Source organism: Gallinula chloropus (genome assembly GCF_964237585.1).
Source record: "Gallinula chloropus genome assembly, chromosome: 14".
NCBI lineage: Eukaryota > Metazoa > Chordata > Aves > Gruiformes > Rallidae > Gallinula > Gallinula chloropus.
In genome coordinates, this window is record NC_140099.1 from 9919615 (window position 1) to 9945627 (window position 26013).

The following is a 26013-nucleotide window of genomic DNA, read 5'->3' on the forward strand; positions in this document are numbered from 1 at the left end:
CAGTCAGTCTCACAGTATCTATTTCTTAACAGTAGAGATGACTTGAAAGAAATATGATGGGGTGCAACTTGCAAATGAAAAAGTAAATAGATTTTTGACCCATTCAGCAGTCTTGCAGTAAGAGGAAGCTTTCCAACTACACAGCAGTCTGCATAGAAGCTGCCCTCAAAAGTGTCTTCATTAGCACGAGAATACCGTATGAAAGTCAGTATCTATATAAGAATTTGCAGAATTGGTGCCAGGAATGCAGGTCCTACAAATAACTATGGCAGCATCGAGCTTGTAAAGATAACTCATTTAACTTCAGCATTAGATCTATGTGAATTCAAATAAGCATGTTTCATTTAACCTACAGAAACATAACATTACAGGCTGTAGTTTGTATTCTGTAATGAAATTCTGAAGCACTGATCCAGAAGACAGGCTGCTGTTAAGACATACACATTCCTCATCACAGATCCTTTCCAAGATAAGTGATGGAGATGTATAACTAGAACAAGGTGACTAATATTTTAGCACATAAAAGCATCAAGATCTCCCTCTAGAGGACACTTTGTCTTTATCTGAAGTTTATGACAACTGTGACTGCCAATAATAGCAAGGAAAAATTCTTTTTTAAATAATACAGCTTCATTTATTAAAACAGAATGTCTCTTAAGCAGTGCCAAGGGAAAAGGAAGAGGCAGTGTTTCAAGAAAACTTAACTGACAAATCAATTCAAACCCAGTTAATTTAAGTTTTTAGCAGTAAACCAAAACCTTTTCTCAAATAAACAGTAAATTCTAGGACCGCGTTTCAGCAATTGCAACAAGTGGCTACTGTTTGTACTGCAGTGCTAACAGGCCCCAGCCAAAGTGCATCATGCCCAACGAACACAGTAAGAACACAGTAAGGAGCTGACCTGGCTGAAAGCTATAAATGAAATTACACAAGTAGAGGCGGTTAGACTTTCAGTTACTCCACTTTTAAGGCAAGCACACCCTAAGCTGAGATTCAGAGGTGAGCACAAGTTAAAAAGCGTTTCCTCTGGGGTGCTGGAGAGGAAGTGTGTCGTTACACATGGTCAGCATAAACCCCACCCCATCACAGCATCTCTGTCAGGTCAGGACTTCCCCTTCAACTCCTGTTTCGGAAGGACCACCACCCCCCCAGGGCTTCTCATGCTGCCCCAAGTAAAGCACAATGCAGGGGGGAACCCCGCAAGGCACCTGGCTGGACACACGCGGCTTTACTAGCGACACGGCCAGCTACGGGCCGGCCTAGCGGGGAACCGTACAGGCGCCTTTCGCTTTTGCACGGCTGCCTCACCCGTACCCGTGAACCCCCGGCGCGCACACACCCCCGCGGCCCGCCCAGCGACTGGAAGCGCCAAGGCCGGCGCCACACGCGAGCGGAGAGCGGCCCCGCCGGGCCCCGGAGCCGCCGCCGGGCCCCACACGCGTACACTCCCCTCCCACCCCCTGAGCACCAAGGTCAGTCGTGGGGCCTGTAGCACCTCCACGCTGCCGCTTTCCCCCCAGACCCGCCGCCACTTCCCCCCCACCCGGCCCCGAGCCCGCCCCCGCCTCACAGGTACCTGCACCGCACAGCCGCCGCCAGCGGCGCAACCCGGAACTCATCGCTCGCGGCGGCTCCGGTGTTAAAAGCGCGCCGGGTGGAAACATGGAGCTCCGCTTAAATGGTTACGTGTCACCGTCCTCCCGCAGGGAAGAGGAGTTGGGAAGGGCAGAGGTCTGGTCGCAGCTTTCGGGTGTGCTGGAGCCCTTTTGCTGCCGCTGCGAGAGGTGCGGAGAGCGCTTGGTCCGGCTGGTGGCTAGGGGTGTAGGGGTGGTGGGGGGCAACTATGGTTCCGGGGCACGCGTTTCCCAGCCGGGAGCATGAGTGCCGCGCCGCTTGGGGGGGGTGATGCAATGGCAGTGACAGCGGAGCGCTGAGGTGTGCGGAGCTGGGCTGCGGTGGGCTGGGTCGGGTCTGGGTGGGCGTGGGCCAGGCCGGGGAGAGGCCGCGGTGGGCAGGGGACGGGCCGGTGGCCGATGGGGAGCGCTGGGAGCGGGGGTCTCTGCGGGGCACGTCTCTTCCTTCCCTCCCCCGTTCCGTGCCTTTGCGCCATGTCGGTGCTCTCGGGGGCTCTTTCCTCCGCTCCCTGCGGGGCCGCAGCCCCCGCGGCTACACCGGCGGCGCGCCGGGTGAGGAAGCTCCTTCCCCGGGAAAAGGGTGGAGGAGGGGGAGTCCTGGGCGCTGAGGGATGCGGCCCAGCCCAGGGAGGGCAGAGCCGGCCAGGGCCCTCGCCCTGCCCCGGCAGGCCTGTGCAGGGGGTGCTGCGGGCTCCCGGCGCAGGAACACTGGCTTGCGGGTTGGTTTTATGCTCAGCTGCTCCTGCACAAAGAGCTTGGTTCTTACCAGCTGTAGGACAGTAAAAGTCTGTATCAGGCTCTCCTCAGATGAGAGTGGTTGGTCATATTCTCATTGTGGGCGATCGTATTGCATGCTTTTGTTGTATTTTCATGTATAAACTGATGATTGGCGTGATAGGGAAGGTGGCTCTACAATAAAATGCAGCCTGTATCTCAAGGTGCATTAAACAGGACATCTGTGTGCATGCAACCTGCTCTAACTTTCCTCTTTCTTTTGTTTCAGGAGGCAAAACCATTTTCAGGAATGTGAGTACTGTTAGATTTAAATTCGTGTCCTTTCATTCACTCATCAACATTGGGGAGGGAGGATTTATATTAGTGTTGTCTTTGGAAGTCCTGATGTACCTTTATGCAATGTTTGTCATGGAAGAGCTTTTATTAACTTAATGTGAACCCCGGTTCTTTTATTCTCAGGGGTCTGACTTACCAAATCAGATAGCAAACAGTGGAAGTGATCATAGATCCATGATTGTTGTGTGACTGGAAGAGAGGAGAATACAGGGGTTTTTTGACAGTGATGCCAAGGATATTCTTGAGCTTTGTCTCATAACTATTTAATATTCTGAAACAGCCATAAGAGCACTACTTATTAGAAATGACCAAGCATTCCTTAGATAGAAAAGACACACAGTTCTTGGCTTTCAAGGTCACACTGTCCAACTACAGCTTTTAAGTTCATCTTAGACTCTGGTCCTAAATGACCTAGTACTCCATTCTCAGGTTCCTATGTACCATTTTTGTCCTCTACATCTTGTTGCATGCGGTATCTAATGTGTTTGGGACTGTTGGTTTTCATAAAGAAAGCAAGAAAAATGTCCTGATAAAATACAGACTAGTCAGTCATTTCTTTTAGGTGATTCACAATTGCAGTTATGAATTTCAAAAGATAAAGACCTATGTTCCATATTACCAAATGCCTGGCTTGAATTCCACCAGCAGGTAAGGGCCATACTGAGGTAAATAGAGATAAGTTTTGAGTAGCAGTCAATGTCTTTTGGAATCCCAGACTGGTTTGGGTTGGAAGGGATCTCAAAGCTCATCTAGTTCCAACCCCTCTGCCATGGGCAGGGACACCCTCCACTAGCCCGGGCTGCCCAAATCCCCACCCAGCCTGGCCTTGAACACTGCCAGGGAGGGGGCAGTCACAGCTTCTCTGGATGACCTGTTCCAGTGTCTCATTACCCTCACAGGGAAGAATTTCTTCCTTATATCTAATCTAAACCTACCCTCTTTTTGTTTAAACCCATTGACCCTCATCCTGTGACTCTATGCTCTTGTAAACAGCCTCTCTCCAGCTTTTTTGTAGGCTCCTTTAGGGACTGGAAGGCTGCAATAAGGTCAGCATGGAGCCTTTCTCTTGAGGTTGAACAAGCCCAGCTCTCTCAGCCTGTCCTCATGGGAGAGGTGCTCCAGCCCTGATCATTTTTGTGGCCCTTTTAAATTATATAATCCGAATATCATCATCTCCTGTTGCCATGAGGCAATTACTTTTGCTGCTATTTAATGAAAAAGCACCTTCATTTGGGATTCTTTGCTCAGCTTAAATCCATAATGTTCCAAGTATTTTGAAGATTCTTTCTGTTCTGCCACTCCCTGGTATGCATGCTTGGTCTCAGCTGTGACATTTCAGCTTTTCTGAGTGGAGGCAATCTATCAGTAAGGAAGTATGTACAGGAACTAAGTTTAAATACCCACCCACAATTTATTCTACACCAAATAATAATTCTTGTTTATCTTTTTTCAACTTCATAAAATTCCAAGCCAGTAAGGGTGTATCATAAATGTTTTCTAGTATGAATTTATACATTCTTTCCCAATTAAATATCTTCTCTTGAAACTGGGACAAGAAAACACTAGGATCCAAATGAAAGAATGTAAGTAAATTGGAGGAACACATCATAGAATTTTTTTATATGCTTCAAATTACCTCTTAAATTAACACTGTCAAACTGCAAATAATGAGGCTTGAAGGGATTGAGATTAGGTTAAAAATTTAAGAATTGCTGGCAATACAGTAGTCTTATTTTTTAGTCAATTATATAATCTAAGTATGGTATGAGTGTTAATAGACTGAGGAAATTAAATTAGCAAGTGGATGTATACACTTCTCAGCTTTCTCAGGGTATTCAGCTGAAGCAGAAATCTGGGAATATCACAGCTGTCTGACAAACAAAGCCTTAATGACAGATCTGTCCTGGTACCCAGTGAGTTATCGAACCAACTTTCTTAAATTTTCCAGGCAGGTGAAGGCTTCTTACAGTGGCAGTTTAAATATATGCTATGTAAATATAACCGAGGTTGTGATTAGGCTGGTATTTTGTAAAAGGAACCCTTTGAAGTACTGCTGAACAGCTAATGCAATTCTTATATGCTTTGGTTTCTTCTTTTTTAATTCTGGAAAATGGAGCAAAATTAATGTTTTTTTTTATTAACAGCTTTTGTGATTCCCTTCAGTTCCATATGTATCTAGTAATTTCAGTCTGTCTGTGCTCCGTGCATAGCAATGGACCAATAATACTCTAGAGAGTGTCTCCAGAGGGACACAACCCTTTGCAAGTGAGTAGGACTTAATATAGGAACAGAGTGCTTCCATCATGGACGTGGGCACAGGGTGACAGGGAATGCTGAGGGTCAATGCTGTCTTTCCAACACACCACTGATTGCAACTCAGCATAAAGTTCATTTTCTCTTTCAACTTGTGTTGCATTTGTCACTGTTCCATCTGAGCACAGTGCATGTAAAAGAAGCAGCAGTATATGAATTAAGATGACATCACTTTCCTCAAGGTAAAAAAGCTACCCAATAGCTCGGGCGATTGTACAAATCGCCTGCATCACACTGTGAGGCAGCACTTCACAGCCCTGGCCAAGTGGCAATTACAGCTTTAAAGGAAATTTTCTGTTTTCCCTCAGTTCACTTTTGTCCATAACATGTGCACTGTTACCTCACTTTAATAGCCTCAGGTTCTATGGCATTCTGTTATCATTCTCTACATGCTTCCCTGTGCACCTTGCTAGCCTGCTACCTTCACCCCAAATGGATTTGAGACGGTTGCAGTTTCACTCACAGTGTTGTTTTTCTGACAGATGGTGTCCTCCTTACCCATTTTTAACACTTTGCTTTTTCTATGTAAATTGAAAAGCTTGCTCTAGCCAGAACCATTATAGTTTTAAAATTCTCTTCCCGTATCAAGTTAATGCTTGTTTATCCTCAGTTCTGAATGCTTAAAGACCTCATCATTGTGTACAAAAAGAGGCTGAACATGAAAAAAAATGTGAAAATAGGGATTTCTTAAAATAATAAACTCTGCCTTTGCATTGAAATTAGTTTTTGCTCATGGCAGGTTGATAACAAATGCACTGGTTTTCTTAAACAAAAATAAACTCTAATCTAAAAGTAGAGGTTTATCTAAAGACAGTTTATCAGGTAATTTTAGAAAAATTAGAGCAAGAAATTGCTGGGATAACATGAATTACTGTGCTCCCTTTACGGAAGGCATGTGTAATAAACTATGAATTAATTCAGTGCAATGCTTCTTGTCTTGGAAATTGCTAAGAGATGTTCAATGTATTCATTAAATGTTATAAATATGCTCTGTATTTAAATTTTAGATTATAACCGATGGGACAAAGATCAAAATATTTTTGATGTAGAGTGAAAATCATTTTAATGCCTTTGATAACAGAAACTGTGTGCTCACTTAACATTTTAAAAGCATTACTTAACTTTCCACACTTACTTTGTTAGTGTACTATAAACTGTGCAGTCATAGTTTTCCAAAGTCTTGGTTGCTGTTAATTAAGACTCTGCTAAGAAACTTTCAGTTGATGTTATTAATAAGATACACAACTTTATACATGTTAGCCTGGGAGAGAAGTCCTGTTGTGGAAGCTTGGATGTGCACTGTGCTAGGAAGCTCCAGTGATGAAGGTCTATGTTGAACATAGGAGGACTGCTGTGTTGTTGTTCTTGTCCATCTCATCATCCTAAGACATCTCCTAGGGGTATTTTTCTCACATAGCACTGAGAAACAAATAGTTCCTTAAATTTACAGTACCCAAGGACTGACTGTTCGGTAGAAAGCAGCATTTTTCACAGGGTGAAATCATCAGGGTGTTTTGTAACCTCTGGAGAAAAGCAGTAAAGAAGATGACTAAGCTTTTCTCTTGTATAGCTTTCTCTGGGATGAAGTACTATATTACATACATTAAGACAAAATTCCATAAAAATCTCAGTATCATTCAGAATTTGGCAGGATATCAGGTAGTGCAAAAACATTAACTAATCAGGAATCAGATTAACTTCTACCAACTGTTCTGAGATGCACTGAATTGTATATATATTTAATTACTTTTACTTTTGCCAGGAGTTTGGCTTTGAAAAGATGTTCTAATGGTGAATATGCAGACAAGTACATTAAGAGTGATCTCTAGATTTATGTGGTATTCTCATCAGTCTCAGTCCATTTTTGTATGAAACAAGTTCATGATGCGAATGTCTCTACTTTTAACAACCTGGTACAAATAGAACTAGGTATGAGGTTGATGTAGTTCTTCTATTCTTATACTGTTCCTCTTATCTTCAATATATATATGAAAGAATAAACCACTGTTTTTTGCCCTACAGTTTCCCTTGTTGTTGCTGTTTTGAATCTCCAAGCTGAAGAACTGGAAGACTTACTTAGTTGACTTGTAAATAACCAGATTGTTGCAGTCTGGCAACATGGCTGATAGTCCAAACTGTGATTTGAAATCTCTGAGTCCACTTCAGCTGTTTGAAAGAGTAACTGAACAAGGAGAGAAAGTCAGAGCACTGAAAGCAGGAAAAGCACCAAAGGTATTTCCATTTCGTGTTCTGAACCCATCCTTTTCCAGGTTATCCTGCCGTTAAGAGTGATGAAGAATCTGAATGTTCTAAGCTCTATATTGAATTTCACCAAGAATAAAAATGTTGATAAAAATATTTATATTCATCTTGTGATCTGTGGCCATTCCTGGAACAAGGTAGTCACTAGCAAGAACAAAGTTTTTTACTGTTGAAGTAAGAACAGGGAACCATAGGCTTAGAAGTTTGCTTCAGCCAGTTGCCATGCTATGTGAGAGGATCCAAGGCATTTGGTTTTCAAGTAAAATTTGTCACTTGCACTCTTCCCTGGTTTTAGAAGCTTTATTGTGTACATTGGCAAATATGTCTACCTGTAACTGTACTGGCAGTCTCTGCTTAATCTCCCTTCAGTAATTTAGTAATTTGCCATTTATTTCAAGTTCCCTACTTTGTCATCACTATGTTGGCAAAGAGAGCTTGAGAACTGGAAGTCGAGTAAAGTGTTGATCTATTTCTTGTTTGAAGTGTTACAACAGCTTTGTATTCAAAAGGTCATAACAAGGAAAGTTGTAAGGAAATTTTTGTTCTAGTTTGTCTTCAAGTCTGTCAGTGAATTGTAATGAACAAATTATTTTAAGATGAGACACTGAAAGCATTGTAAAGGCAACTAGGTTATAATTTATATTATTTATATATCTGAGAAATTTGCACTTAAAATGTTAAGCTTGTTGTATCTCTGAAAGACAGGCAAGTCTTTTTTTTTCCCCTCTTAGACAGAAATTGAAAGTGAGACAAAAGTACTTCCAGTATCTTGGCAATGGTAATGCTCTAAATGCTGCCGGTTAGGAAATGGTCACCTGCTGTTTCATTTTCTTTTACCTTTGGCAATGATTCTGCAAACAAGACTTTGTGAATAATGCAATTCAAGCCAAAGCCTGGATTCAGGCATCTGAAGCACTGGGCATTAATGGAATTGTCTACCTTAAGGATGTTAAGTCAAACGGCTTTTTTTCGTTTACTTTCCTTTCTTCAGGATGAAATTGATGCAGCAGTGAGGATGCTACTGTCGTTAAAACTGTCATATAAAACAACAACAGGGCAAGATTACCAGGCAGGCTTGCCTCCAAAAGATCTTGTATTAATAAACAATGGTACAACTAAAGAAGAGGATGAGGATTTTGTGGACCCCTGGACTGTGCAGACATCAAATGCTAAAGGCGTGGACTATGACAAACTCATAGGTATAACTCTTTCTTGATTGCTACTGTGAAATTTAGGTCAAGTGATCCAAATGACCACAAAACCAACAAGGGATCATAACAAATCCTGATAAAAACCATCATAGGTATCATTTAATTTATGACTAATCTTAGCATTCTCACACATCTAAAGAATTTGCTGTAGGAACTGAAAATGTCCCAGGCAGGGATCCCCTATGGAACATATAAATACTCTGCAAGAACTTTTCAGTTAAAAATACAAGTTTTACTCTGTTTGGGTTTTGGCATAAGAACTGTTACTAGAACTTTTGTTAATGTCAGCGCTGTGACTATCTGTATCTTTTGTGGCTGCGATACAAAACAGCTACAGCCTAAAGCATTCTGACCAGGCTGTAGGATTCTTCATACCATCTCTTCATGTTTGTCTTAACTTCCAAATTAGGGAGAGCAGGAATGATCCAAAACTGATGAAGAAATCTCTAAGGGTAATGACTCAGTCAACCAGCCAAGTGCTAGCCAGCTTGAAAACGATGCAGCTTATTCAAAAAACATGCATGAAATGAAAGTTATTTTAGGCAGGGATGTGTCAAAACTTGCAAAGTTTAGTTGGTTTCCTTATCAGGTGAATAGACCACCTTCTGTACCTTGTTTGAGTCTAACATAGCAACAGGTGAGAGAACTGTTCATTAATTTTTAGCATTTTTTCCTGTTTCTCACAATAGAGCATACACCTTTATGTGTCAGTAACAGTATATTTGCTTTTGGGAGGTAATTGCTCATGTCACAGAATTGTAAGGATTGGAAGGGACATCAAGAGATCAAGAGGTGTCGATGTTCTTTTAGTTTGGTGGGATGTTATTGTAAGATTGTCAAACATATGTGCATATTAGATTAATCTGCAGAATGTAATAGGAGAAAGAAAGTGTGGGAAGGGGAGAAGTGTGCAAAGCAAGACATACATTGGCTGGGGAGAAAGAATCATAGAATGTGTTAGGTTGCAAGGGACCTTTGAAGGTCATCTAGTCCAACCCCCTGTCGGTGAGCAGGGATGTTTTCACTAGGTCAGGTGAAAGATAATTGTTAGACTCTAGGAATGGACAAAGATCTCATAATCTTGTTACTTGTGTAGGAGGTATGAAGAAAGTTTTTTGTTTTCTTCCTTGGGGGGTTAAGTCTTCTAGAAAAGTAGGAAGAGTACAACACTTGTGTTGGCACAATCTCTAGGTCTTTCTGAGAATGACTAGCATGACTTCAATATAAGTAACTTTGCTAAAGCCATGCTAAAGCCTAACAGAAATGTCCTTTTTTTCCAGTAACTGTATGTATGTGTGCATATGTATGGACTTTTGATCTACCCTGCAATGGTGGTTGGTCTGAAGGGGTTTTACTTATTTATACTGCTAGCAGATTATGGAATTTGATGGCTAAGTCACCTTGCTTGTTCTAAGTAATGTGCCAGAAATTTTTCAGAGAATACTGGCCTACCTACTTCAGGAAGTGAGAAAATTGCTGCTTGTTATTGATAAACTTCCTCCTCTTCCTTCCTTTTATAAAAATCACAATAAACAGCATTGTTCAAGAACTTGACATTTGATAGCTCTTGCCATAAAGGAAATCTTTGTGCCAGCTGTAATCTGTTTATTTACTAGTGGTACCAGAGAAAGTCCTCAGTGTGTTGGTGTTTACCCAAAACATGGAAGAAGTGGAAGTGCCAAAAGCACTATTTCCAATATTTGACCATGTGCACAATTTGAAGATTTTTAATATGTTTAAAAGAAATTTCTTTTATTTCAAAGCCTGGCACTGCCTTTTTTACTCCACCCCACCTTCCCCAGTCAGATATTTCTACACATTGATAAGATCCCTCCTGAGCCTTCTCTTTCCCAAACTCGACAATCCTAGCTCTCTCAACCTCTCCTTGTATGACAGATGCTCTAAGCCCTTCATCTTTGTGCCCTTTTTCTGGATTCACCTTAATGTGTCCATGTCCTTCCTATACTGAGGCCCAGAACTGGACCTGATGCTCCAGATGTGTCTCATCAGTGCTGAGTAGAGGGGAAGGATCGCCTCCCTTGATGTTCTGGCAGTGCTGTTCCTAATGCAGCCCCTAAGGCTGTTTGACCTTCTAATACCACAGAAGTGCATTCCTGGCTTATATTCAATTCCTTGTCTACCAGGACCCTCAGGTCCTTCTCTGCCAAACTGCTTTCCAGACAGTTGGCATTCTGCCTGTACAAAGTTATTCTTCCCCAAATTCAGGACTCTGAACGTGTTGAACTTCATGAGATTCCTGTCAGCCCGTTTCTCCAGCCTGCTGAGGTCTCTCTGAATGGCAAGACAACCACCTGTTGTATCAGTTAAACCTCCCAGTATTGTCTCATCTGCGAACTTGTTGATGTTTCAAACAGAATTGGCTCCAGTATCAACACCCTGGGGTACACAAATGATGCTGGGCCCCAACTGGAATTTGTTCTGCTGGTCACAACCCTTGGCAGTTCAGATAGTTTTCAGTTTACTTTACTATCCACTTACCTAGTCCAGACTTCATCAGTTAGTTCTGAGAATGACATGGATGACAGTATCAAAAACCTTACTAAAGTTGAGGTAAACAATATCTTCTGGTCTTACCTCATCTTCTAGGTTAGTCATATCATCATAAAAGCCTATTAAGTTGGTCTGGCATGATTTCCCATTTATACATCCATGCCGAATACTCCCAGTCACCTTCATGTCTTTAATTATAGAATCATAGGATGCTATGGGAGTAGTATCCAGGATTATTTGCTCCATCACATGCCCAGAGATTGAGGTGAAGCTGGTCAGCCTGCAGTTCCTTCTTTGTGCCCTTCTTCAAGGTAGGAGTGGCATTTTCTTTCTTCGAGCCACCAGGAACCTCTCCCAGTTGCCATGACTGTTGTTCAAAGATTATTGAGGCTGGCCTGGGCAGTAAAGATGCTGTATAACAAATAGTAGGTTATCAATTTTCTGCATGCAAATCAAAGGAAAAGTACACAGTACATTTTCAGTAAACACAGGTAAGCTTTTGAAAATGGCATCTCTCAGGGCATCTTATGTACAGGGAATTTAAAGGTGTCTTTTACCAAAAGCCAGAACAGTGGGGATCAGAGGCACTGCAGGATTTTTTTAAAACCTGTGTCTGTCCTTCTCAGAAGCTGTTTAGGAAGGTAAATTCTTTGTGGATAGTGAACCTAAAATGTTTTGAATGCCCTCATAAGAAGAGTAAGAGGAAATAGGTAGGGGGAAATGATCCTTTTTTTTTTTTTTAACAGGAAAGCTGAAGATGGACAAAGAAAAGGGAGTTGTGCAATCTGTTAACGTCTAATAAAAATAGGCATTTCCAGCAAAGTGCTCTATATGTCAAAGAGCTTTTAATAATTTTCTGTGGCAGTATACAATATTTATAGGGTGGCTAGCCCAAATTAGTGTGGGGCATTCTCATGTTTTCTCTTACCAATTTCTATTGTTCTGTTGAATCAAATATTTTCACGTTCATTTGTTCTCTTTTTAGCATTCATCCAGATTATATTTGCTTTGCCATTTTGTAATGTGCTGTGTTTGCTAGAAAGCAATTAATTCAGTAATTAAGGCTTGCTTAGGACAAACAGATGTGTTAGTACTTGGAAGACATACAGATTAAAGTGGTGGTTGCTGAATCACACACCAGCATTCATCATTTCAGTGACAATTATTTCAGTGGGTCAGTGGATGGGTCCAGTGCTTCCCTTGTATCGTATTCTGCTTGATTCATCTGGATTGAATCAGCAGTTGTAAGCAGGAACTTGTTTCCCTTTGGATAATAGTGCAGACACCAAGGTGAGTGGTGCCACGGACATCCCTGAGGGACAAGGTGCCATTCAGAGGGACCTGGACAAGCTCAAGAAGACCCCATGTGAACCTCATGCAATAGGAGCAAGTGCAAGGTCCTAAACTTGGGTCAGGGCAATCCCCAGTATCAATACAGCCTGGGTGGAGAATGGATTGAGAGCAGCCCTGAGGAGAAGGACTTGGGGGTGTTGATTGTGGATGGGACTTTGGGCAACCTGGTCTAATGGAGGTCCATGTCAGGGGGGTTGGAACTAGATGTGCTTTGAGGTCCCTTCCAACCCAAAGCATCCTATGACAATATGCCTAATTTTCTATCCCATTTAGTAATGAATTTCTGCTAATTTCAAGTTTAATTACCATATGCAAAGCCTTGTAGTAATGCTGCCCATAACCAGTAATATAGAGGTTCTGGAACATCAGAAATGCTTGCTTCCAAATTGATACTCAAGTTGGATACATTGACACCCTTCTTTCCTGTCAAGACTGAGTCTTTCCTTCAGGGACAGTTCCTGATGTTTGATTGTGAAAGGCTGTTCAGTGTGTAATTCCTGTAATTACATGTCACCATTTTCAGCCAAAGTGTAGGGAAGGAATTTCCTACATTCAGGGCTTCTCAGCATCCTGGTGTTCTGAGGGGGTATGTTGGTCTGACTCTTCTTTCCTGCCCCTCATAAAACCCTTGAGAGCACTGTAGTCTCAATAATGAGGGTGGCCATGGTTTTAACTAATCCTTTGTGAGATGTATGCAAAGCCTTGATGGAGTTAAAATAGCCTCTGTGGTGTGCTTCGTGATCCTCTGCTGTAAAGGGATAGAAGGCCCCTTTCCTTTCCCTTTTTTTGGGAAGTTTAGTCTCGGATAGTAAGGCCCATGTATCTGACTATCTGTCTTTTCAAATTACCCTAGTGTGCTTAATAATTCTTTTAGTCCCCACAGGTTAATTTTTTGTTTTACATGAGTCGCATGCCCATGGCAGCACATTGGGTCACCAGCACAGGTAGAGAGCTCTGCCTCCACCTAGAATCAGTCTCTCTTGTCCAGTGGTGTAAACTATTACACCATCCAGCTAAGGATCATTACCATGCGCTAGGATGTGACAGAAACCTACCTGCTCTGCTAGAAAGTTGTAGATTTTGGAAGGACATTTTGATTGATTACAGTATTCTTCCAGGAAGGCTTTTAATGTTACTTGCTTTTGGCTTAAACAAAGACATTGAAAATGTAGAAGCAGAAACATGCATAAGGAGGGAATTCAAAGCAAACTGATTCGTGTGGGGCATTCAGAATGACTGCACTTGGGGTTTTTTCCACGGGGCAGAAGTCCCATAAGTCATAGCTTGCTAGCTGCATAATAAATGGGTTAAAAGTAATTTAATTATTTCTAGTTTCCTTTGGAAACACTCAAAGTATTTGAAATTTGTCAAGTGTCATGCATATGTTCCTGTGGAATAATTATTTCCTGTTTCAAGTAGGAAGACCCTGAATGCTTCTCTAGGGAATTTGCCAGTGAGGTCTCATTTTTTAATATAATAGTTGTAATGGATGAATCCAGATATTTTTGTACATATAAAATGTGGTTTTCACATCCAGAGTCTCTTTTGTTGTCTTGAATACTTTGGTAATTGCAGTAATTAGTAGTGCAAGTTGTTCAAGTGCTGAATTGAGCAGAATAGTAGCAAAGACTAGATTCTTGTCTAGAAAAATCAAGTTCAATTCATGGAGCGTTGACCTGCTTATTGGGGCCCGAGAACTGGGACTGGAATTTAGTAAGCTTTACTGAAGAAATAAGACTTCCCTGGGTCAGTTTTAGTGTAAATAGGGAAAAAAATATTGTCCAAAACCTTTCTTGAACTACATCTGAAAATTTTGTTTTATTAATCAGCTGATTTCCTGAACCACCAAGTAATAAGGCTTATTTAATTGCAATGGAGAGTATTATGTATTACCTTTTCAGTCCTCTTGAGGGGAGCAGTGTCTGTATTTATATCCATGTGAAAGAAGAATGAAATTTGCTGAAGAGTATTTGGGGTTGGAAAGTGAAAAACAATGTGATGTGAGAGCAGAAAGTGTTGACACCAAGAGAGGAACATCCAAAGCCTTGCAGCCACTTTTATCCCATGGCTTACAGAGGCCAAGTCATGGACCTAAATATGTTTCTTCAGAATGTTTTCTGGTTTGAATATCAATACTGCTTTAAACAGGCTGCAGTTATAATCAGTCATGGGTGGAACGATACTATACATTGTGAGTAGACTGGGTCTCCTAGCAAAGAGTTAGTAACAGAGGTTACTGCTGGGATTCCCAGCAAGAATCAGGAAAATCTGGACATTTTACCTGAGACATGAAGGAGATGTCTTTTTTAATTTGGCTGCATTGGTATGTTTGTGTTGAATCTGAGACCTGGTTGTAGCTGTGCTATTCTTAATTATTCTTTTTATGGTTTATAGTTCGGTTTGGCAGCAGTAAAATTGACACAGATCTGATCAATAGAATAGAAAGAGCTACTGGGCAAAAACCTCACCGCTTTCTACGTAGAGGAATCTTTTTTTCTCACAGGTGAGTTTTTCTGGCTTTCAAAATTCAAACAGGTCTGATCAGATAGACATTCTGTGAGTGTTACTGGTAGAAATCCATTAAAATAAACTACTGTGTCATTTGAAATTGACAGCGACTGCAGATTTCCCCTGGCAGCCTTTGAAACCCTTGGATGCATCAGTTTCTGATATGCCCTCACTAATCCCAGGTTGAAGAAATGTGCACAGGACCTCTGCTTTGCACAGGTTCTGTACGTTTTGACTCTACATTTAGGAACCAGATCAAGGAGCTGACCTAGCAGAGGACTCCGGGGCTCATATGGCATCACTGCTGATTTCGGCAAGGCTCCTCTTGTGGCCTGTGGACCCATGCATCTGTATTGTTACATAAAAATGCTCAGAAATAATCTTAAACACCAGCTGCCAGTCCTCTACACTGTTTAATTGTTAACACACATGGGCTTTTGGCCCGTGGCAGCCAGCACATTTCAGATAAGTGCCTGAGCATGATTCAGGGCATAACCTCCACCAAAGAATGTTCCAAGCTGGTTCTTTAAACCTATTTGGGAAATGGTTCCCAGCTTTTTTTTATTTGGCTTTAGAAATTATTATCCAATTAATTAATTTTAAGAGTTGCATATTTGAATCTAAATATTAATATATTCTTTTTCATGAATTCTGATGAAGACAATAATTTTCTTAAATTTAAAAACCTGAGGAAACCAAATCTTTTTATTTCTAGGACATGTGGCATTGCTGCAGTTTATTTATGAGTATGTTTGGCTTTAAAAGCACTGAAATTTTGAATTGAAGCTTTTTTCTATAGGCTTTTCTTCCTAAAGGGTTGTCTTGTGTTTTCTCTGTTTTATCTTTAGAGATATGGACCAAATCCTTGATGCTTATGAAAATAAGAAGTCCTTTTACCTTTATACAGGCAGAGGGCCATCCTCTCAGGCAATGCATGTTGGTCATCTTATCCCATTTATATTCACAAAGTAAGTTATTTCTACCATTTGAATTAACCAAATTTTTCTTTATTCATGAAGGAAATGTTGAACTTGGTTTATGGAACTGCCAGAATGATACATTGCAAGGTGTTCTGTTTATTTGAGGTGAACATTAACGAACTACCTATGCATAAAAAGAGAAGCAGACCTCTTCATATACTTTTGTTTGAATGTGTAAAAATATTTTAGCTGTGAGACATCTTCATTTTAACTTACTTTGAGATAAAATCTTTCTGCTTTTATTAGGTGGCTGCAAGAAGTATTTGATGTTCCCTTAGTCATACAGTTAACTGATGATGAGAAATACCTTTGGAAGGACCTGACGACTGAGAAGGCATATGAGTATGCTAGAGAAAATGCAAAAGACATCATTGCCTGTGGTTTTGATGTCAATAAGACCTTTATATTTTCTGATTTAGATTATTTGGGGTAAGTACACATTTCTTTAGGGCATTGTAACGAAAAAAGTCTATTTTCTGTTTTAATAAAGGTGTCTAAGTTTGGAAGCTTCAAGACAACACAGAGCACTTAAAATGGAAAGTTATTAATTTTTCTGCCAACATTTTATATATATACTATTGTCATTCTTTTGTATAACATGATCAAATACTTGTGGGTACAATGCTTACATTTAAATTATGAAAAATATATTAAACCAGCTAAACTGTAAAAATACCTAAGCCAACAAGAGATCTCCAGATGGAATTATTTAAGTCGGTATCAGAGTCTGAGGTGTGTGTACACTTTATTTGCATTAATGAAAGGCACCTCAGCAACTCATGGTGGTAAATTAATTTAGTAATACAGCATGAAAGATTATTATTTGAATTTTGAGTAAAGTTGAAAGAAGTTCTAAGAAAAATGAACTGCTGTTGGAACTGCATTCTCAAATTTTATGACAGAATTCAGAACTGAAGTAGTTGGCTTGGTTCTTCCATGCAGAGTGATGAGCTTCCTTTAAAGACTTGGATAAGACAATCTTTGAGACACTGTATAATGTACAGACCCCCACAGTGTGGAGCCTACCAAGCTGTTTTTCCTCCTTTCACTCCCCTGACTTTTCCTGCCTTAGAAAAGTTGCATTAATACAGATCTGCCCCGTGGCTGAAGGAGAGCAGGTCAGAACTGCTGTTTCTTCTGCTTCAGCTCTTCAGAGGGGGCGGGGAGGGAAGGGAAGAAGTTGTTGAGCTATTTTGATTTCAAAATGCTGATGCTGTATTTGGTGAAAGAGAAAGTCCATCCAGGGAACTTAGCCAGTAGAAAATGAGAATTTTGAGGATTTGAGCTACTGTTCCTTTGGTTTAACCACCTGCATAGGATACACAGTAGACATGATCCATTCAGGTTGCCTGAGTTTGGAGGAGCATAAGGATAAGTAAACTTCAGTCTCTGTGAGGCATTTTGGCACCACTTCCAAATCAAAATATTTCTTGGTTTAGACAGTTAATTGTGACTAAAAAAATATTTGCTGTAAACGTTGGGGGGAGAAGAGAATAAATGAAGCTTTCAAGGCATAAAATTCTTGTTTGTAAATAACTCTCTAATTATCATCTCAATGGGTCTCAAAAAGTCCAAAACTTCTTGTTTTATTTTCCTGTTTTCTCACAGGACGAGTACTGGATTCTACAAAAACATCGTCAAAGTTCAGAAGCATGTTACCTTTAACCAAGTGAAAGGAATCTTTGGCTTTACAGACAGTGATTGCATTGGTAGGAAATAATAGGAGTTACCAGAAGTGGTGCTTACTTTCACTTTCTATAACATTCTTAAAATAATAATTTAAAGCGATCAGTATCTGCCTCTCACAAAACAGACAGAAATAACAATAAGATCTAGGCTGATTTTTGAAAGGTTGCTAGTGTGTTTTTCCTTCAATAGAAAACACTACAGTGACATTTATAGCGTGGTTATCTACCTTTTTGGCCTTAGCAAGAGCAAAGTACAAAACACCATGTGTTGTGTACAATACCAAGCACCACATCAAGTGCCCAGGTTACAAAACTATTCCTTTTCTTTTTTTTTTTCCTTTTAATAGTGATTGCAGCTGTAATCAAGTATACCTCCTAGAAATTTCTATGGCAAATTTATATAGAAACTTTACAGAAGAAATCAAATTAATACACACACCCCTGTACATATATGAAAAAATTAAGAAGTGCTCAGAAGCCTGTTTATCAAGGTGCTGGATAACTCTGTCTTCTATTTACTTCACTGTGATTCCAGGTTTCTGTCACACTGGCCAAAACAAAGATTCTGTGTCAAAGGTGACATTAAAACCTTGGTGTTTCTGAGCACTAACAGCATTCTTTGACCAGTAATTGGGCTCTACAACCTTCACTGTAGGCAAGGATCAGATTCCTACTTCTGTCTTAATACTGCAACAATAAAAGTTGGTATTGTTATTTGTAATGATTTCATTACATGTTTGGGAAAATTTGCTTTCTGTCCCGAGATGATTTTGATCAGGGAACCAGGTTGGTCACTCTGATTAAGCACTGCATGAAGAAGAAAACCAGGCACATCTGAGATGCTGCACAAGTACAGTGGGCGTAGAGCAATGATTATAAGTAGTTCTGTAGTCACTCTCTCACAAAGAGAGAGAATGAGCAGCTCAGACTGATAACATGGTCAGTTGTATTTCTGAGAAGGGTGGGTAATTCAGTGATGAAAGGAGTGTGCACTCATGAACCTTTCTGGAACCTTTGTGACCACAACCTGCCTGTTTGCATGAGTTTGTCAGGTGAAGGTTTGTTGACATCATAGAAGGCAAAAATGAAAAGGTTTCCTCAGATTAAGGCAACGGTGTTTGTTAAAGGTTCTCAGTTGAAGAACAACATATCTGAACGATTCACATGTGCATTTTACATATTTTAAGTTCTCTCTAGTTATCATTGCTTATATTGGCTTCTCAGCTTTTCCAAACCTCTTGTTTTCTAGGAAAAATCAGCTTTCCTGCTATTCAGGCTGCACCATCCTTCAGTTCATCATTCCCACAGATCTTCAATGGCAAGGAGAACATTCAGTGTCTTATCCCATGTGCTATCGATCAGGTAAGAAAATCATGTTACTTAGTTTGGGTTTCATGGCTTTGTTTTTGTAGTGTACCTTTCAAGCTTCATGGTGGTATATTGAAACATCTGTAAACCATTCCTGCAAGCACATTTCTGGGGCAGGAGCTGGAAGGGTTGTGCTGCATCCTAACAAATGTGAAGGCTTAACTCAACAATGATTACTCATGCTTTCCTTATTCTTGCCAGTCTTGGATCTGTCTTGATCTCAACCCAGTTCGGAGTGAGCTGACATTTCTGAAAGCAAAGACAGCAAAATTTATGTAAAAGTATACTGACATGGGGTAGAAAGAATCTTTTGGTCATCTCTATGGTAACTAGGACAAGATGTAGGGAGCTGAACTTGCACACTTAACATGAGGGATTTATGTTGAATCATGGGGGAAAAGCTTCTATCAGTAAGAATAAAAAAGCAGTGAAACAGTTTGCCAGAAAAGCTGCAGAACCTTTACAATTCAGATCTGTATGGGGAGGATGGAAGAATATTGGCTACAAATGCATCACTACTTTAAAGTATTATTTCTAGGAATCAAATTCTGCACTGTCTGAATCTAGCTATGTTAGTTACAGGGACAGTCACTGGTAGGTGACATAATTACATTCATCAGCACACCACTGCCAGCTTGACCATGGTTTTCATTCAGATTCTGTGCTGGTTGTTAAACGCTTTGGGAGGAACCTTGCATCTTAGTCTGCATCCATCCCCAGGTTACTGAGCATAGTTTGCACAGTTATCTGAATTGATGTAAAACTTTGTAAATAAGCCTATTAATTGAGGGAGTTGGGGTGTACAGCAAGATTCTGGAAATGCAAAAAAAGAAAAAGAAGTTTTGTTTGTTCTTCTGGATGAACTGGAATGGAAATAGGTTCTGGAATGTGAGGGTGACAGAGCCCTGGGACAGGCTGCCCAGGGAGGTGTGGAGTCTCCAGCTCTGGAGATATTCCAGACCCGTCTGGACGCCTCCCTGTGCAATATGAGCTGGGGAGCTGCTCTGGCAGGGTGTTGGACCCGATGATCTCTTGAGGTCCCTTCCAACCCCTGTGATTCTGTGATTCTATGTTTTGTGGGTTTTGGGTGGGGGTCTTTTGTGGGTTTGTTGGGGTTTTTTTAAACCACATGTTAAGTGACAAACAGTACTGATCAGCTTTTAAATCACGTTTTTCAATTCTGTGCTTTTATTGACGGTTGTCATAGGATCCTTATTTCAGAATGACACGAGATGTAGCACCTAGAATTGGACAGCCTAAACCAGCCTTACTGCACTCAGTCTTCTTCCCAGCCCTGCAAGGAGCACAGACAAAAATGAGTGCTAGTGACCCAAACTCCTCCATCTTCCTCACTGATACACCCAAACAAATCAAGACAAAGGTAAGGACCTGCAAAGCTTGAGAGCACAAAGCATTTTAACAGAGTGATGGTCCTCACAGTTACAATGGCATTTAAGTTTTCTTTGAACATATCTGCATCTGTTTTCCTATACATTTCATTGCAAAGCATCTTCAGTATTGACTACTACTTCAGGAATTGATATGCAAATTTCTCTAGACTATCAAATACAATCTTTTGTCTTGACAACAAATCTAAGAGTAGAAACATTAGCTAGAATAATGTACAAAACATGATGTTTGGTTATCTGATACCTGCAGAGCAGTGGTGTTGGAATAAGACCTGTGGAGGCTCGTGCTCTAAAAATAAATATTATGTTGCCATAGTTTTGAAATCTGACAGTCCATGATGTAAATCAAAGCAGCAGCTCTTTCTCTTGACTGCCTCTCCGTGCTGGGAGCACTGAGTGTTACACAGTAGCAGTTACAACACAGGTCAGACTTCTGCTGCTTGGGCATCTGCTCCTGCCATGCACCCCTCCCTCCAATACACAAATACATACGCTGTTGAATTTTACAAGGTGCATTTTCTCCTATTAGAGCATGTTCCTAGTACCCCTTGCAGCTCAGAGGAAGATCCCACTTACCCAGAGTCAGGGGATTCAGTTTGGCAAAAGTTCACCTGTGTTATGCTATTGAAAAAAATAAAAAAAACAGTCCTTGGAAAAGGATTTATAGGCACAATAACCAACCATGAAACAACTGTCTGTCAAAGCAAGAAAAAAGACATGTATGTAGTTTGTGCTGGGTGGGCTTGGATTAATTCTCTGAAGGTTAACAAACCCACATATAGGTCAGATCCTTCTGTAGTAATCACATAATGTTTCATTATCTTGTGTCAAAAGTGGTTAAATAGTACTGTTTTGAAGAAATTTAATTCTTCATGTGTTGGGATTATAGTAATTCCAGTTTATTTGCACAGATACATAGTTGCTTTATTTTAAAAAAAGCCTGTAATTTCAGAATAGAGGATAAATAGTTAATGGTAATGTTGGTAGTATTCTATTGTTTTCTGGCAATAATCTTTGCAGTTGGTAATCTGCAAAGATATCTGAGATTCTCTAAGTCCTATTTCTGCTGTCTTTGAACTAATTGGGAAAAACCTCCAACTCTAGCTATTTGAAATATAAAATGTGTAAAGAGAAAAATCTGAACATAATGTCAAGTACTGAATAATGGAGGACAAACTGAGATTTATTTCAGCTTCAGAAGCCCATCAGAAAGAGCAGTCTTTTTGGAAATGCAACTTGAGTGAAAGACCCAATATTGTTAGAGTAAATAAATAAATGATTAGAGTAGGACAGGTGGCTTCTGGTGATGGATGAATGTTAAAAAGAGAGTGCCTCTGCTGCACAAAATAAAATACTGCTTACAGCGTTTTTCGGATCATCAGGACATTGCTAAGTAATGAGCCTCAAAGCTTAGAGGTAACAGAAAAATTAATATATTAAATACTGGGAAAGTCTCAGAAGCCTCTGCAAAATCTAAGGAGATGAATGGCACTATTATAATAAACTCTTATTTCACCTATCAGCACCAAATTACAGCTCAATTACTTGCCTGTATTCCTAGAACTGTTACTTAGATTCTGAGTCTGTACTGATTCAGGGAAAAGATCAGTATAGATAAATCAGTGGAACCCTCAGTAGCTGCCAGAATATGTAAAAAACTAAATTCATATAGGAACCATTTTGTATAAAACAGTAATGTGTCTTCACCAGGCATATTGTATTTAATCCTTCTCACCTTAGTAATATAAGAATTGATGTACTGTGACAGATGGCAGCTTAATTTCTTAAGATATTCATCAGTGAGCTATTTGTGCATGTAATTTGTTGCCACAAGACATTTTCTGTAACATGGTGGTTAGAAAGATTCAAAAAAGCACTAGAGAGTCATACAGATGAAAAGAATGTTGAGAAGTTGTAAATACATAACAGTTTCTAGGTAGCAGAACTAATAATTTTTTTTTTAATCTACTTAATATGCATGTGTGTGTCTTGGCTGGTTGATGATACCTGAAAAGATAGAAGAGCCAACTGACAGTGCACCTTATGGTTGGGAAATACTTTTTTCTTCTTCCTGGCAATTTATTTTCTTTAAATGTTTAGGAAGATTAGCATCTTCTGAGAACTCTGCTCATCTATAAATTCTTCAAATTGGCTGGTAGTTTCTGGATTTGCTATGAATGGCATCAGTAGTCAGATCTAGTCAGCAGTGGAGTTCATCTCCCCCTTGAGAAGAGGGGGGCAGTCAGCAAGTATTCCATTTTCAGGCTGAAAACCTGGGCATTTGTCCCAATATTAGCCATTGTAGCCAGGGCTCTGTAATCTTTAATTTTGCTTTCTCTTCTTTTTTCTTTTCCCTGAGATTAGGAGGAGACCAGCTTCTGTCTGGGATTTCTTCAAAAATTCTCCATGCCTCCTTAACCTCATTCAAAATTCACTTCTTGATGATGTGAATATCTGACTGTTTTCTTACATAAAATTCTTTTCCTGAAAGCACAAGTTGTATCCAACAGGCAACAGCTTTTGAAAAACAGACTTAAAACCTTTTTGACTGAATCTTGGGTGAATTATTTTTGGGTTATGGAGTGTGAGGAGTGTGTATATAGCCGTTTTTCCCTGCTGGCTTCTAATGACCTCCATTTGCCTCCCTTCTTCAGTCCTGAGGCTGTACATTCATTTGCCCCGCTCACCCTTCAGCTAGTCCTTAGTATAGAATTTGGGGGATCATGATACATGTCTGTTTACAATATAATAACCCAGAATTTAGTAGAAAGTGCACCATAAAATCCTTGTGTTGTTTCAGATTAACAAGCATGCCTTCTCAGGAGGCAGGGATACTATTGAGGAGCATAGGAAGTACGGAGGTAACTGTGATGTGGATGTATCTATTATGTACCTGACTTTCTTCCTAGAAGATGATGACAGGCTTGAACAACTGAAACAGGTAAGTAGCCAAGTTGAGGCTAATATTATTCTTTCCTTATTATGAGGACAAAGCTGTAACTGTCTCCTCCTGTGAACCTTCTTCAGGAAGGTGATTGTGGTGTTATTCTTGCACTCTCTGTGCCTTACAAGTTTAAATATTAAGACCTCTGTTTGTTTGCAATGTTCTTCTTTCTCACAGGTGAATCTAGCTCTTCTTTCAAAAAAAATAAATAAATAAAACTTGCCTGGTATTTTCATAAGGATTTCTGACACTGTGTAGGACAGTATCTCCCTTACCTTTCAAAAAAGGCCACGTTAGTTTTAATGGTATAAAACACTCTGCCTGCTCCTTATGTGCAGGGTACATAAATATTCTCTAAATTACAAAGGCTCATGTCTAAACCTTGCTGGGTTTTTCTCTTTTTTTCTTATCACAAAAAAGAAATACCTATGGTGAATTGATTCACTGATCACAAGCAAAACACTGATTGATCTAAGTTGCATTTTCCTTTAACCTGTCTGACAGACTTCTGTCCCCAGGGGTGGCAGCAAGACATTTCACTTCCTTGAGCTATATGATCATCCCTGGTACTAGGCAGCATGCATTCCCTGGAAGGCAGTGTCTGTAGTTGATAGTACCCATGTCACATCGCTTGATCAGCTTTCTCCTAGTGGGAACAGCTGCAAGAAAGTCAGGAGCTACAGTTTCTCCTCCAACCTTCTGCTCTCTCTCACACAAGAGCAGGGTTGGATAACTACTAATCCCCATGCAAACCGTTGTAAATTCCTCGTGGAAATCTGGAGCACATTTGACATATTAAGCAGTTTTCCATTAGTCTCCAGCCACTGCAACAAACATCAGCATAAGCCTGCTACGGAGCTCAAATCCTAGACCACAGCCAGCAGCTTGCTGCCCTGCTGCCTTAGAACCAAGTTAGAGACCATTAGGGGAGCTGTTTGAGTTATTGTGCCAGAGAGAGAAGCTTTCAGAAGTGGTTTCTCAGAGAAAGTGGTAGCAGTGTTTTTATAAAACAAAAAAAACCCAAAGAAACAAACGCCTCTAAAACCACCACTGAAATGACAGTGATTCAGTTCATTTGTGTCAAAATGCTTTGCTCTTGCTGAGTAAGGTGCTGTTGCACCTTGAATTGGTTTGATGAATGACTTGATGACCAGGGGAGGTAAGATTATCATGGTTATTGCTGTTTCAGGTGACAGTTGAATGGCCCAGCCATAGTTTCTAACCAAGGCTGAACCAGTCAGCTGTAGCCTATGCTTCTTGCTAAAGCATTGTCAGTATCAGAGCAAATGAACAGATTACAGACTGTGAATCTGACCACTAGTGTGAACATACAGCCTGAGCATCTTTACTATAAAAAGATTACTTGAATGATATTTAATTTCTTACCCAAATGCAATGAGAGAAAACAAATGATAATGTGTACCTCTTATTGCAGGAAACAGTTTAGGGTGACTGATGATTTGATCTGGGATTCTGGGGAGAAAAATACGCAGTTTCCTGCAAATGATTACAGGATTTCCCAGTTAAATTCTTGCAAAGGTAGCTTATTCAGTCCATGTAACATGTCACATGTGAAATGAAAGCTGCCTTAATCCTTTCTAAGGCAACAGGCAATTTTGCAAGTTATCTTTTCAGAATGATTCCACATGATCTTCTGAGGCACGTGCCTATTTTTAAGACACCCAAATCTGTATTTGCTAGGGCCAGGCTTTTAAAGAAATGCTTGTCACTGAGTCCTTTTCCATACAGCACCGTGTTTAGCAATCAACACTTTCTTGACAGGCGTACACAAGTGGGGAGCTGCTAACGGGGGAGCTGAAGAAGGTTCTTATTGAAACATTGCAGCCCTTGATAGCAGCGCATCAAGAGAGAAGGAAGCAGGTCACAGATGAAATGGTGAAGCAGTTCATGACTCCACGGAAGTTAGCTTTTGAATTTTGAAGAAATGCATATGTAACTTACCCCTTGATAAACCAAAATGGAGTAATTGTTGTCTGCTGTTGCGTGTCATCACTCCCGAGTTATGTACAGCCCGCAATCAGTGCTTTATAAATACTGCCCTTCAGTGAATTACAATGAATGTCAGAGTACAGGAAAAGCTTAAAATAGGACTCATATCTATTTAAAATCAGAATATACAAGACAGAATTGCCCGATCTTGCAGAAAAGCATGTCTGTCAGCACAACACTGTATTGTATTTCATGTTGAAAATATAAATAACTAAACCTTCCGTTTTGATGATAAAGCCTAACTTGTAAATTGTTTTAGATATGTTGATAAGAGGTGGTATCTCGAATAAATAACTAGTAGCTCCATTTCCTTTGGTCCTCTGTACCTTGGTTTACTAGACTGCATGTCCTTTTGGGCTAGTGGGAACAGGCTGCACACAAAACAAATGGTGTGTGTCACAAAGTACATTACACAGTGGCTTAGGCCTGGGATCAGTGCAGAAAGAATGGAGGCCTGTGAACTGAACATAAGAGAAAGAGTATTGGGTTGGTCATCTTATCAGCTGGTTTTGCTATCCTCTTCCTCTTTGACCTAGGTCAAGTCACTGAAATCTTCCTGTACTTTTGTTTCTGCCGCTCCTTAACTGGTCTGACTGCTTCTGGAGGGAGGAGGTTATCACAAGGTTGCGAACTTCCTTCATATTCTCAGGCAGAGGACAGTACAGACATGCAAACTGTAGTTTCCAGTTAGAAAAAATACCAAGTGTTATAAAAAATACTGTGAAAATGAAGTTGCTTAACAATCTCCTCT

The 26013-nt window shown here is 40.3% G+C and overlaps 1 protein-coding gene across 1 annotated transcript; it reads left to right on the forward strand.

Annotated features, from left to right (window-relative positions):
- Window positions 1-7136: 7136 nt before the first annotated feature.
- On the forward strand, window positions 7137-25561 carry WARS1 (tryptophanyl-tRNA synthetase 1; the record flags this gene model as incomplete). Its single annotated transcript, XM_084270767.1, has 10 exons — window positions 7137-7250; window positions 8272-8479; window positions 14750-14858; window positions 15712-15831; window positions 16090-16272; window positions 17452-17552; window positions 18781-18893; window positions 20107-20280; window positions 23109-23249; window positions 25035-25561. The coding sequence occupies 10 exons, from the start codon at window positions 7137-7139 to the stop codon at window positions 25191-25193; spliced, it is 1422 nt and encodes a 473-aa protein (XP_084126893.1). The 3' UTR covers window positions 25194-25561.
- Between the last annotated feature and the right edge of the window lie 452 nt (window positions 25562-26013).